At 45.6% G+C, this 14,428-nt stretch overlaps 1 protein-coding gene across 1 annotated transcript in view; it reads left to right on the top strand.

The window, feature by feature from the left end:
• Positions 1-14,428, top strand: part of PCNX1 (pecanex 1) — a 3,150,868-nt gene that overhangs the window by 2,370,700 nt on the left and 765,740 nt on the right. Inside the window, exon 27 of the mRNA XM_044073489.1 lies at positions 11,338-11,568. Coding sequence (XP_043929424.1) covers positions 11,338-11,568 — 231 coding nt within the window. The remainder of the gene's footprint in view (positions 1-11,337; positions 11,569-14,428) is intronic.

Below are 14,428 nucleotides of genomic sequence, written 5' to 3'. Positions count from 1 at the left end.
CACCTAGCACTGTGGTTTTGATGCCCTAGAAGCTTCTTGTAGGGCACCAGTCATTAGTTCTGTCCTTACAAAGCATGCATGGCTTAAGGAACAGCCCTTGCCAAACCATGTTAAATGTAAGTTGTTGGCTGCCCCTTTGCACAAAGACAACGTATTTGGCACTAAGGCAGAAGAGGTCTTAAAAAGGATGGAAGAAAAAGCAAAATCTATGCAGACAGTTAAGGATTTCTTACAGGTCCAGCCACCCAGGTTCAGCAGGCATTGTCCTTCCAAGCACTGGTCCTTTCCTGCTCCCACCAGGTCAGTCCAACCCAGATCCCGTGGAAGCAGACCCCCCAGACAGCAGCCCCAGGGAATGCAGAGATCTAAGCAGTGGACTACCTCCACTTCAAAACCAGGGAGTTCTAAGCCACCCCTTTATGGTAAGAACTCACAATGACTCGCCTCCTCCACCCCCTCCCTCTGCCCACCTTCACTTTATCCCTAGGAGGAAAACTCTCCATTCACTCAAGCACCTGGGCCACCATTACCAAGGACCACTGGATTCTGAACATTGTGCCTCAGGCATACAAATTTTCCTTCCACACCCTTCCAACCCCAAAAGGGTTCCCAGATTTACCACCAAATCAGTGGGCAGAGGCTCAAAAGCAAATCCTTTCCCTGCTCTTTGAGGGCAGTAGAGCACGTTCTTGCCGAAGATATAGGCCAAGGTTTGTACTCCAGACTTTTTCTGGTGCCCAGAAAAGAGGGCACCTGGCTTCTCATCCTGGATGTGTCCATTGTAAACACCTTCCTGGTGATCCCAAAATTCAAAATGCTCACCCTCCAGCAGCTGCTACCCATGCTATCCAAGGGCGCTTGGCTAGCCACCCTAGATCTAAAAGAGGCCTACCTCCACATACCTATCAGGGAATCATGCAGGAAATAAATAAGCTTCAGGGCAGGATCTCAACACTTTCAGTTCTCTATGCTTCCCTTTAGCTTATCTACTGCTCCTAGAGTTTTCACAAAATGTCTGGGTCCGGCCATTGGCTTTTGCAGACAAAGAAATATTTAGATTTACCCATACATAGACAACTGCATTATTCAGGCAGACAGCCAGGAGAAGCTGCTCAAGCACCTGGCCTTTGTATAGACCCTACTAACCTCCCTAGGGTACACAATGAAAGTAAATATCCAAACAGGTGCCCACCCAAAGGATAATCTTCCAGGGAGCAAGTCTGGACACAGCTTTCCAGATGGCATACCTTACTCCAGAGAAACAAATTTTCCTGACAGCCTACTTCTCTCAGCTAGCCACCAGGCCCCAGCTAACTGCAAGGAAGATCCTGCAAGATCTGGGGTTCATGGCATCTTGCATACTTACTCATTCCATATGCCAGACTGCATATGAGGAAACTTCAGTGATACCTAAAAACCCTTTGATGCCAACACTCTCAAGACCTGGAAACTCTTCTACCTATAATTCCTTGCCTCAGAAAAGACTTTCTTTGGTGGGCAACAGCATGTTTCCACAACAAGTGAATGCCTTTCTCCCCACCCTCCGCTGCCCTCACCATAGACGCATCAGACTATGCTTGGCATGCACATCTGGACAGCAGGTGCATACAGGGCCAATGGAGCCCATAGCAAATCCCTCTGCACATCAGTCAAAAAGAGATGATGGCTGTGCAGCACGCCTTTATAGCTTTCAAGGCCCATCTCCCTCCAGGGGCCCTCCTGATCAAAACAAACAACACCACTGTGATGTGGTACATCAACAAGCAGGGAGGGACTCACTCCTACCCTCTATGCGGGCTGGCCATGACCCTTTGGCACACAGCCTCTGCCGTGCAACTACACCTGTTAGCACAATTCCTACCAGGCTCTCTCAACTCTCTGGCAGACCAATTGAGCAGAACTCTTCTGGACCCACACGAGTGGCAACTCAACAGAAGCACCTTCACCTTAATAACTAAGAAATGAGTAACCCCGAAGGTCGACCTCTTTGCCTCCCACACCAACCATCAGCTCAGCAAATTCTGCACTAGGGAGCATCACTGCATGGCTTGGAAAGTGGATGCCCTGTCCTTCCCCTGGGTCATTCTAACTGTCTGTGTCTCTCCTCCCCTACCTCTCATCCCCAGGGCACTGCTCAAAATAAGGGAGGAAAAACTAAGGACCATTCTTATAGCTCCAGACTGGCCCTGGCAGCACTGGTACCCCTTGCTGCTCAGCTTGTCCTCGCTTACCCCCATGGCATCTTCCTCAGATTCCAAACCTCCTGACCCAGAGGGAAGGGGAATTCATGCATCCCAATTGCAGACACTCAGTTTGGCAGCTTTGTTTGTTCCCTAACCACGAACCAATCTGCCAAACTCAGTAAACAGGTTCTGGATGTTATTCGTGAGGCTAGACATCCTAGCACAAGAAAGTCTTATGCTGATAAATGGAAAAGGTTCTGCATCTGGATCCAGGCTAAGGGAGCCAGTATGGCACAGCCCTCCCTCCCTCTCATCCTGGATTACTTAGCTGACCCTACTACACAGTGGCCTCTCTTTCTCCTCTATAAAAATTTATGCCTCTGCTATTTCTGCTCATTTTCCCACTGAGCAGCCTCTTTTCTCACACCCTTTGATCAAACAGTTCCTAAGAGGGGCTAGCAACATGAGGCCACCCAGATGGGCGCCAACACCAGCTTGGCACCTTAACTTTGTATTGGAAAAGCTCACCCTGTCGCTTTTTGAACCAGCTTCTGCTGCAGAGCTAAAATTTCTCTCCTGGGAGACCGCATTTCTTCTAGCCATCACTTCAGCCAAGAGAGTCTCTGTGCTGCAAGCACTCATGGCTGTGGAACCCTTCATTATCTTCCATGCAGACAGGGTATCCCTCAGAAATAACCCATCCTTCATGCCCAAGCTGGTGTCCAGTGTGGCTCTCAACCAATCCATTCATTTGCCCACCTTTTTTCCTAATCCCCAGAACAAGAGGGAAAGGATTATTCTCTCTCTAGATGTGCATAGACAGCTCAGATTCTGTCTAGACAGGACTAAATCCTTCAGAAAGTCTGAGCAATTGCTGGTTAGCTTTGCTTCAGGGGCAGAAGGCAAAGCCATCTACAAACAAACCATTTTCAAATGGATAGCACACTGCATCCATTTCTGCTACAAACAACATGGAAAGCCTGCCCCCAAGGAGGTCAGGACACATTCCACCAGAGCAACCTCCACCTCTGTAGCTTTCCTTAGAGGAGTCTCCACCAGGGACATCCTGGAGGCTGCCACCTGGACATCTGTTAACACTTTTACCAAGCATTACCACCTGCCCCTCTTCTCCAAATCCAGGGCAGGGTTTGCCTCTGCAATCTTGCAGGGCATTCTAGCCAGCCCCTAGTTTCATTGACTTCCTCCACCCTTTTCCTCAGCTTTGGGAATCAACCCAAATGTCATGACTGCAACAGTGAAACATGAAGACCATAGTATAGTTGTGTACACTTACCATAAATATAGATGTTCGAGTGTATTCACTGTTGCAGTCCTGGTTTCCCTCTCTCCATCCCCCTTTCTTCGGTCTCCTTTTATTACCTTTCTAACTTGTTGTTCTCCTTTCCTTACAAGGGGCTTATTGGTATTTATTTTCCACTGGTGGGGTTTCTTCCACCAGAACCTGGACTCCTACTTGGGGGCTCCAGACAGGTTAGGGCAAGAAAAACTAATGTAATGGTGTTTGTGTAATGGCGTTTGTTGCCTTACTTTATCCTATGACGACCTGACATCATTCCTGAAGCGACAACAACCGATGCAGAAATGCTAAGTCTCTGGTATTCAGGCCGATCGAGGGCTACCTTGGCAGGAATAACCCAAATGTGATGACTGCAACAGTGAATACACTCAAACATCTACATTTTATGGTAAGTGTACACAACTGTACTTTGTGTTTGCTATTGTGTAAGCTTTAAGATGAAATCGTCTAATATCTTGTATGTGGCATGGTGTTGGAATTATTAATGCAAGTATTATTTGATGCGTAGAGGCTTCAATTGGATGTAACTACAAAAACACGTGGAGGCATCACTAGACATTAAGGAGTTATCTTTTTCTATGTTGTGCTTGTCTAGCATCTACTGGACAGAACTGATGGCACATGTGCTTGACCTATTCTGTGATGATATGGTATGTACTGGCTACATAGTCATGCTACCACCTCCTCACTAATCTCTCCGGAAGGAGAGTTCTGAAATCCAAACAGGTTTGCTAGTCCATGACCCTTTTCAGACACACAAGGCAGGCATAAAGGAACTAAATTGTTATCTGCTGACATAAAGAAATGCATGAATAGAACACAGATACAAAGAGCAAGACAGCTTAGCAGAGATCTTGAATTACATGAATGCAGTAGATTTACAGATATATTTATGTATGTAGTAAAGTAGGAATACAGCTCTAAAATTCACAAGAGAAGCAGTCATTTTTTTCATTTTAACTACAAATAAGTTAAAATATACTAAATGTACATTTGAAAAGTTGAGAGATTTTAGCAGGGTGACCAACGGTCCCAGTTTTTCCAGGACAGTCCCAGTTTGAAAGTCTCTGTCCTGAAATCCCAAACATTATCTTTGGGACACAGAAATGCCCCAGTTTAGACCGCTTAGTCTGAATAGTGACGGCTTCCCAGGGTGGCCAGTCCCCCTGCTTTCCCATCCTAGGCAGCTCTGGGGACTTTGCCATTTTACAGGGATGCTATTGGGTATGAGGTAAGGTCGGATGCCTTCGCCATGGCAGGAGCCTTCCAGGCCCTGTCGCCATCAGTCACTCCCTCGAGGACTTCCATCGTGGGGGGTTCTGCTTGACCCCACTCACCCAGCCAGGAGCTCTCCAGGCCCTTCACCCATCTGCCCGGTGCTCCCGTGCTGACTTCTGTCAGGGCCAAACCCTGCAGTCCTCCCCTTTGACCTGGCCAAGAGACCTTCCACAGCCGTGGCCCCCATGTCAGGGGACTCCACCGCCTGCATGTCTCCTGTAGACTGCCAAATCATGCTGGATTGCTGATGCCTTCGGACCCTCTCAGGGGAGCTTCCCTCTGATCCCGTCCGTTCCTCCGGAACTCCCCTTGGCTGCTGAGAGGCAGATCCGCTCTCATGAATGCTTCAGAGTCCCCCTGCTTTCTCATCCAGAACAGCTCTGGGGACTCTGAGATTTTTCAAGGATGCTGTCAGTTATGGGGTGAAGTTGGATGCCTTCACCCTGGCAGGAGCTGTTCAGGCCCCTCTGCTGTCCACTCTGACGCTTCCTCAAGGACATTCATCATGGGGAGCTCTGCCTGACCCCACTCACCCAGGCAGGAGCTCTCCAGACACCATCACTGTCCGGCAGTTGCTCCCTTAAGGATTTCCATCATGGGGGACTGTACCTGACCCCGCACACAGAAGCAGGAGCTTTCCAGGTCCCGCTGATGTCCACCTTAGCGCTTTCTTAAGGACTTCCATTGTGAGGAGCTCTTCCTGACCCCTCCTCACCCAGGCAGGAGCTCGCACAGCCCTGCCACTATGTGCCTCTCTCCCCCTTCCAGACTTCCATCCCAGAGGGAGCATGGTTCGTACCCCCTCACCCAGGCGAGAGCTGTCCTGTACCAGTCACTTTCCACTTCTTCATAGGTTCATAGGTAGATACTAGGCTATCAGCCCTGGGGCTTATACAAGCCCAGCCAAAAAGGTACCCTGACTTTTGCCACCCAAGAAAATTATTTTCCTGTGCCACTGTCGAGCAGAGCCACAGAGGTGATCCACGGGGTGAATTTCCTATTTCCCATCCAATCAAGATTTTTCTTGAAGAGTGCTAATGAGGAGCTTTGTTTGATATAGATAGGTAGTTTATTCCAGAGTATGGGAAGTCTCTGGGACAGGAATCTATCCCTCCGGCATGTTCTGTTTATTGTGGTGACAAGGTTTAGGTCCCCAGAGCATGTAGCTCGGAGGGATTGGGATTTCTTTAAGTGGAGCATGTCCAACAGCTCTGGGTTTGACATAGCTTTGTATGTTAGGCAGAGATCACCTATGAGGAGGTGATATGCGATGGAGTAGAGCTGGAGTTTTTTGAGACAGTCTGCGTAGGGCATCTGTTTGAGGCTGGTAATCCTCTTTGTGAGGTATTTCTGCGGCCTTTCCAGTTGTTGTAGATGTCTTGTGAGGTACATACCAAAAGGGGAGTTGTACTCTATAATGGGTCTAATGAGTGATGAGTAGAGGGGAACAGTGACCTCTTTTTTTTCTGGATGAGAAACCTTTTGTGATGAGGTGTGCCACATAGAAGGATTTCCTGACTTCTGTGGCGACGTGATTATCAAAGGAGAGACTACTGTCCACCTGTGTCCCAAGGTCTCTTATCACACTTTCGGTGTTAAGTATACTACTGCCTATGTTATAGTTCATGGGTGCAGAGTTTTTTACCAAAGGGGATGACAGTGCCTTTTTGAGCATTGAGCTTGAAGCCATGGCTTTGACACCAGGCATCCGTCTCAGTGAGGTCCTTTTGTAGGATGTCCACATCATTAGGAGTTTCAATTATGGCTCCTAGTTTGCAGTCATCTGCGAACTTCATTAGCCAAAGACCTTCTGTGTTAGCCTGTACTTCAGAGAAGTAGATACCAAACAGGAGAGGACCCAGGACTGAACCCTGTGGTACTCCACCTGTCACTGGTCTGAAGTCGGATTTGGAGTCTGCTACTTTCACAGTGTGGGTTCGGTCAGTGAGCCAGTTGGCAACCCATCTTGTGACATAGGGATTTATACCTAGTTTAGTGAGTTTATCTATAATTCCAGAGTGGGGTATGGTGTCGAAAGCCTTGGCAAGATCTAGATAGGCTGTGTGAATGACCTTACTCTTGTCTACGGCTTTGGTGACTGCTTCAAAGAATTCTATCAGGTTTAGGAGACATAATCTGCCTTTACAAACCTGAACTGGGTGGGGTCCAGAGTTTGGAGATTACCAATGTCTTTGTTTATAAGTTCCATGATGATATGTTCCATGGCCTTGCAGACCAGGCTCGTCAGGCTAATGGAGCGGTAGTTCCCGGGGTTCGTGGTGGCTCACCCCTTGTGGAGTGGCATAACCGTCTCTGTGCGCCATTCAGCAGGCACAAAGAATGAGATGAGGCTATGATTAAACATGGTAGTTAGGTAGGGTGCCAGTACGTTCTGTAGTTCGTGTAGAACGCAGCCTGGGATGTTGTCTGGTCCAATGGATGCTGTGTTCTTGGCTCTGGAGAGTGTGTTTTTACCTGTGCTGCTGTGATTACAGGAACTTTTCATTCTTCCGGTATAGAAATGGGCTCTTTAGAGGGTGAAAGGGGGGTAAAGTTAGCACTAAACCTATCTGCCAGGATGTTGGCAATATCAGTTGGGTCTGTATATTTAGTGCCATTGTGCTGTAGCTCAGAGCAGATCTGAGTGTTGCCATTGAGATTTCTGACATAGCTATAGAACACTTTTTGGTTATCTTTAGAATCAGTGGCAATTTTGTTTTCGTAACTAGCTTTGGAAGATTTTATCAGGGATCGCAGCTTCTTACTGAGGCTGACCAGGGAGCTCCTCCACTCATGGGATTTTGCTCTATTTTGCAACAGTTTCTTCCTTCTGTTGTACAGTTTGTTTATGGCAGGGGACCACCAGATTGGCTTCCTTTTTTTGGAGGATAGCGTCTTGGTTCTGTTTGGGATAGCACGATCCATGCACATGTAAATGCTTATAAAGTGCAATTATGTAAGATTCAGTAGTCATAACTGTATTGTCCATCTGCATGGGTGTCATGAAGTTCACCACATCTGTCTTAATAAGCATGAAGTTGGCTTTGGAGAATTTTTTTTACCACAATTTCCTTAATGGGGGGGGGGTGGATATCTAGGTTAATTAGCTTATGGTCGGATCACACCAATGAGATGTTGACTTCAGGTATGGAACACTCATGTTGGTAATGACTAGATCTAGGATATTGTTGCCCCTGGTGGGGGTGTGGATAAGTTGATCCAGGGCATAGGAGTTTATGAATTCCAGAAAGCGTTGAGCGAAGGAGTTGGTACATGAGTAGTTTTCCCAGTTAATGGTGGGGTAGTTGAAATCGCCCATTATTAGGGTGTTTGGTTGAACCCTAATATTTTCTAGTACATCAAGAAAAGAGGAGTGGGAATCCTGGAGCATGGTGGGCGATCTGCAGCAAGCTACAATTTGGATTGCAGTTTTGCCCAGAGTTAGTTGCACTTGGATAACCTCGGCTGCATTATGCTGAGCAACTAGCCTGGAGGTGTGGATATCCTTAATGAATATGGACACACCTCCGCCTTTGGTGTTCCGGTCCAGGTTACATGGCTGAAAAGTGTGGTATGAGTTATAGCCTGGTAGTGCAGGGGTGCTCTCTGGAGCCTTGAACCAGGTCTCAGTCACTGCACAGATATCAATGTTCTCCATTTTAAGGAGTGCCTTGAGTGAGTGCATTTTGACATTTAGACTTCTAGCATTGAGTAGCATCACCCTCAGTTTTTTTTTGCCTGTTCCTGTTACTGTGGTGAATTTATCATTTGAACCTTGCCTAAAAAAGGTACTATAGGGGCTGCAAGAACCTTAGCCAGTGTCCGGAATCCCAGGGGTGACAGGTGCAGGCCATCTCTGGCAAAGCATTGTGGTCTGTTGACCATGTCATCCCAGGCAGACAGATACTGGATCCCTTTAGAATGGCACCAGAAGCTTAGCCAATTGTTGAAGTCAATCATTTTGTCCTTGTACTGCGGCATAATTCTGGGTGATGGCAGAATGCTACTCAGGGCTATGGTCATTCTTGCCTAGGCTACAAGATCGGAGAGCTCTTCCATATCTCTTTTCATGTAGTCCAAGGAGGTACGTCTCAAGTCATTCACAACAACATTGACAATGACAGAGTCATATTTGTACTTGTTGTGGAGTGACCCGAGTGCGTGGGTTATGTGGCGGATCCTGGCACCCGACAGGCAGCTGACAGTAACCTTCTCCTTGTTTAGCCTGGTGAGTGGGACATCAGTGTGCCTGACTATAGAGTCACCTATGACTAGTGGGTTGGGTACGTTGTTTTGCCTTATTGGCTGTGGTTCAGTGACACACTGAGTCTGTGGGCTGTGTGTCCTTTGGGTTGTGTTGGGGGATGGAGGTTGCTTGCGTTTCTGCTTTGAAGGTCTCTATTGCTTAGACAGATTATTATTGAAAGCCTCCACGAATGTTTTTGTGTTACTATGTGTGGATTTTGGTGGTGTAGATTTAGTGAGACTATGTGATGAGTGTGGTGTGGTGCAAGTGTTTACCTTCTCCTCTTGACTGTCAAGTTCAGTCTTGATTGGAGAGAGCTTTGCCTCCAGTTTGGCTAGATAAGTGCGTCTCTCACAGTTTGTAGTGTTGGGTGGTAGGAGAGGGTTGTCCATGTACATGAGGCAATTTCTACATTGCCCAAAGATGCCCAGATTCATCAGATAGACAGGAGAGAACATTGGGAGCTGACCCTTGGACATGCCTGAATAAGAAACTATTTTCCTCTAGACAAGTGAGGAAAGTGAGTACAAGAGCTGTTTTTCTCTAAGCAGGTGAGGAAAGTAAGTACCAAAACTCACACCAGGGCAGGCAGGTTGGCCTCCTTTGCTTCAGCAGGCACTGTGGGGATGCCACTTTGTGAATTGCACCACACAGGTGGCAAGAGGCCACATGCCAGGAGGCTTGAAGCGATGTACATTCTTCGGCGCCCGGCACTGTGAGGGTGAGAGATTGAGGTGTGCCGCAAAAAGTTCCTTCCAGACTTCTATTGGAACTGACCCCCTCTGGGGTTCCACTTCTACCCCGGATAGACAGCTCTTTTCTAGGGTTACAGACCTCCTAACTGCTGCCAAGTCATGCAAGTGTCATGCCTGCTCTTGGAGCCTCTCAGGGGAACTTCCCAGCCTCAGGGAACTCTGCTGGGCTGCAAAGCCTCAGACAGTCCCTCATACAGACTTCTGTGACACCGGTTCTCCACTTTGCCTTGCACTTAGGGCTTTCAAATTTGCAGGGGAGATGGCCCTGGGTCCCCCCATCTCTGCACTTTTTGCGGCACACCTCAGTCTCTCACCCCCACAGACCAGGTGCCGAAGAATGTGCATCGCTTCAAGCCTCCTGGCATGTGGCCTCTTGCCTCCTGTGTGGTACTATTCACAAAGTGGCATCCCCACAGTGCCTGCTGAAGCACATGAGGCCAACCTGACTGCCCTGGTGCGAGATGACATGGCTGCCCTATCTCCACTTCCATGTGGGCTGGAAGAATACGACTGCAGACCTGGCTTCCCGAGGTGGCCCTCACGTGTCCCAGTTTAGGTCCTGTAACAAAATGGTCACCTTGGATTTTAGTGAAGTCATCCTGAATCTGTCTATAGGAAGTACATTTACACTCTTCCTGTAAATGGAACTTTATTTTTTCCTGTATAGTTACTGTTTTGGGGAAACTGTTTCACTGGAGAATCTGATCAAGTGGGAATGTCAAGTACCAATTTGTGTGTTCTCTCTCCCTCTCTCTCTTTAGTCAGCAGGTCCGCTTTCCTGGCTGCTTTTTTATTTACAATATTTGGAAAAAGGATCTAGGGTTTGCATACTGTTTTGTATTCTTCCTGAATTCATACTTGCAAGAATCTGGCAAGGGGAAATTCAGTTATTTTGTGGTCATTGGTCTGCCACTGAAAAGGAAGTCAGTGATCCTAGATCAAAATCTGATGTGATGGCATCTAGGAAACATCCCAGCTGAGGTGGATTTATGATGAACTAAATACATACTTACTGCTGTACTGTTACAGATTGAGTTACATTGTGCTTACATAATTTTTTTTAACCATAACAGTATTTTCCAGCATTATTTTCTTAATGTAAGTGGTTTTTCCACCCTTTTCAGTTTGAGGATTTCTGAGTTGCGTAGGTTAATTGTACTTTTGTGCTGAGCCTAGAGCTTAACATAGAGCTTAATGTTTTTCCTGTTGGTCACTTGATGCATTATTTATATTGGATATAACCCAATGAAGAAATAAGGAGAATATAGAGGGGCAGAACAGATATATTGCTGTTCACAAATGACCTAGGTGCATCGTGGTCCATGATGAATAACTGCCAGCAAAATGTGGCAAGGTCAGTTCAGACCCATTTAGGTGTTGGTGTATGTTTTACAGCCTACTGCAAGACTGTACTGTGAGTTCTGCTGCATTTTATGAGTATGTTGCTTAATGTTTCATATCACTACAGAAGTGGAAAGTTCCTAGGGGGATTTGCAGTAAGGGGTATCATGACATAAACTAAAGTTGTTTCTGAAGTAAATGTTCTTTAATTTTCAGAGTATAATCTATTATGTGACATCATCTGCAAAACTGGAGGAGTGGTTAGCCAATGAGTCAATGCAGGAGGGCCTCCGACCTTGTACAGATCGTAATTATGTAGATGTAGACCCCACATTTAATCCTAGTATTGATGAAGACTATGACCATCGCTTAGCAGGCATCTCCAGAGACAGTTTCTGTGAGAGTTATCTAAGCTGGATCCAGTATTGTTCTTCCAGAAGAGAGAAGGTAAGCACTCCTTTGTAGTAGACTAGAATACCACATGAATCTCTATTTTTTTATATCTACATTTTAATCAAATTCTGTTTTGTAGCTCCTCCATGCCTCTCTCATTTACTGTAAATCTGTAAATCATCAGTAGTTTTCGCATGCGCACCTTAATTGGTCTGTAAGCTTTCCAGTTGGTGATTTTTTTTCATTGTAGGTAAAATAGTTTTGCATCTTGTTGTAGCTATTTACAGCCAGCAAATCCTTACTTTGAACATCACACTTGCTTAACTAACCCCTCTCATCAGTCTCCCTGATTAATGAATAACTTCTGGGAGAAATACTCCCAAGATTCTCACTTCTTTCCTGCTGAAACTTATTATAAGGTGCTGACTAGAGCATTGCTGTTTTGGTTTACTATTTTGTTTTTGAAAGTGCTTTTGTTTTCTATTTCTTTCACTATTTGTTTTGGAGAGATGTTAATTTCTTTTAAGGGCCTGTGCTCATACAGTAATAGGCAGTGTCGTGGTACGAGCTTGAAAATCCACAATGCTGGCACTAGTTAATATTTGATGGACTGAGGCTGTGGTCTCAGTATCTGTTGCGCTTACCACCAAATTAAGATGCAAGAGATGTTTGGCCTAAAGAACACACGGCAAATTTGCAGTGCTCTAAGTTATGACCAACACTTGCCATAGCTAAGTAAGCTTTCACTGAATAACTGCATGGAAGAGTTACATTAACTAGTTTTTCATGATTTCATCCGTCCTGCTTTCAGCCCATTTCTTTCTAGTGTTGTTTTAATAATAACTGAAATGTAGCTGGTATAATTGTACATGTTTGCAGATGCACAATGCATTTCCGAAGCTAGTCTTATTATACCTTTGCTGTGGTATTGCCGCTTTTCCTCTCTTTACATTAAGTTGCTGCCACTGCTAAACCAGCCTATCACACCAAAAACACAGTTATTGTTTTAAACTTGAAGAAAGCAATCTGCATTATAGTTAGCTGTTGCCTAAATCTTTTACTGTTAAGCCAATTTCATCAACTAGTAAACCTCCAAGTTTATACATTTTTCTTATGCAAATATTTATACTACAAGCTGTTGATGTTGAGTAATGTCATTCTTTACTTGAAGTAAATAAAATTTGCAAAGGGAAAAGAAAAAGCAAATTATTTAAACAGACAACATTCAGAAAGCATGCATCTGCAACTATTGTGGTCCTACTAACTTAAATATTTACTCTATTCTGTCACTGACTTGTATTTAGCAGTTTTGTGAAACTCTTGCGCATTGAATCCCAGACATGAGCTCTCAGTCGAAAAGGTAATTTGTGCACAGTTCAAAAGGCTAAGTGTAACTGCTGCTCAAGAGTTGCTGTCTAAACTTGAATCCTAGTTTGTGTGTTTTTTTTGTCTGATTGATTTAAAACAATTTGAATTGAAAGGTTTCTTTTTTCAACAGTCACTTAACTCTGGGGTTAACTGCAGGCATGCAATCCTTTTTATGGTAATCCTTGGGGGGAATATGCTGACTGTGTATCTGCCTGTTGATAACAGTTTCAACGAAGAATAACTGCAGACTTTTTATGTATATTTCTTTGCTCTTCTGTAGTAAAAAGACAGTTACATTTTGTAGTGCATTTCATTTCCTTTTCTTCTGGCAAATAAACACACTTATTTTAGCTTAGTAGAGATTTTCTTTTCATATCTTTACTGCATTTTTATTTGGTGATCAGCAGTATGGTTTCATGCCAGGAAAGAGCACTACCGATGCGATGTTTGCTCTGAGAGTGATGATGTACAGAGAAGGTCAGAAGGAGTTGCATTGTGTCTTTGTGGATTTAGAGAAAGCTAAATTTAGGGTGCCTAGAGAGGAGTTGTGGTATTGTATGAGGAAGTCAGGAGTGTCAGAGAAATATGTAAGAGTGGTACAGGATATGTACGAGGATAGTGTGACAGTGGTGAGGTCTGAGGTGGGAGTGACTGATGCATTTAAGGTGGAGGTGGGATTACATCTAGGATCAGCTCTGAGCCCTTTCTTATTTGCAATGGTGATGGACAGGTTGACAGACGAGATCAGACAGGAGTCCCCATGGACTATGATGTTTGCAGGTGACATTGTGATCTGTAGTGAGAGTAGGGAACAGGTGGAGGAGAACCTGGAGAAGTGGAGATATGCTCTAGAGAGAAGAGGAATGAAGGTCAGGAGGACTAAGGCAGAATATGTGTGTGTGAATGACAGGGAAGATAGAGGAATGGTGAGGATGCAGGGTGTAGAGGTGGTGAAGGTGGATGAGTTTAAGTACTTGGGATCAACAGTTCATGATGAGTGTGGAAGAGAGGTGAAGAAGAGAGTACAGGCAGGATGGAGTGGGTGGAGAAGAGTGTCAGGAGTGATTTGTGACAGACGAGTACCAGTAAGAGTGAAAGGGAAGGTCTACAAGAGGGTAGTGAGACCAGCTTTGTTATATGGGTTGGAGACAGTGGCACTGACAAAAAGGCAGGAGTCAGAGCTTGACATGGCAGAGTTGAAGATGTTAAGATTTGCACTGGGTGTGACGAGGATGGACAGGATTAGGAGTAAGTATATTAGTAAGTATATTAGAGGGTCAGCCCAGGTTGGAAGGTTTGGAGCAAAGCCTGAGAGGCAAGATTACGTTGGTTTGGACATGTGCTGAGGAGGGATGCAGAGTATATTGGGAAAAAGATGCTAAGGATGAAGCTGCCAGGCATCAGAAAAAGAGGGAGGCCTAATATAGGTTTATGGATGTGGTGAGAGAGGACATGCAGGTGGTTGGTGTGACAGAGCAAGATGCAGAGGACAGGAAGAAATGTAAACAGTTAATCTGCTGTGGCGACCCCTAACGGGAGCAGCCGA

Source organism: Protopterus annectens, chromosome 6.part0 (genome assembly GCF_019279795.1).
Source record: "Protopterus annectens isolate FY-2018-M chromosome 6.part0, PAN1.0, whole genome shotgun sequence".
NCBI lineage: Eukaryota > Metazoa > Chordata > Ceratodontiformes > Protopteridae > Protopterus > Protopterus annectens.
This window is presented reverse-complemented; position numbering and strand designations above follow the sequence as displayed.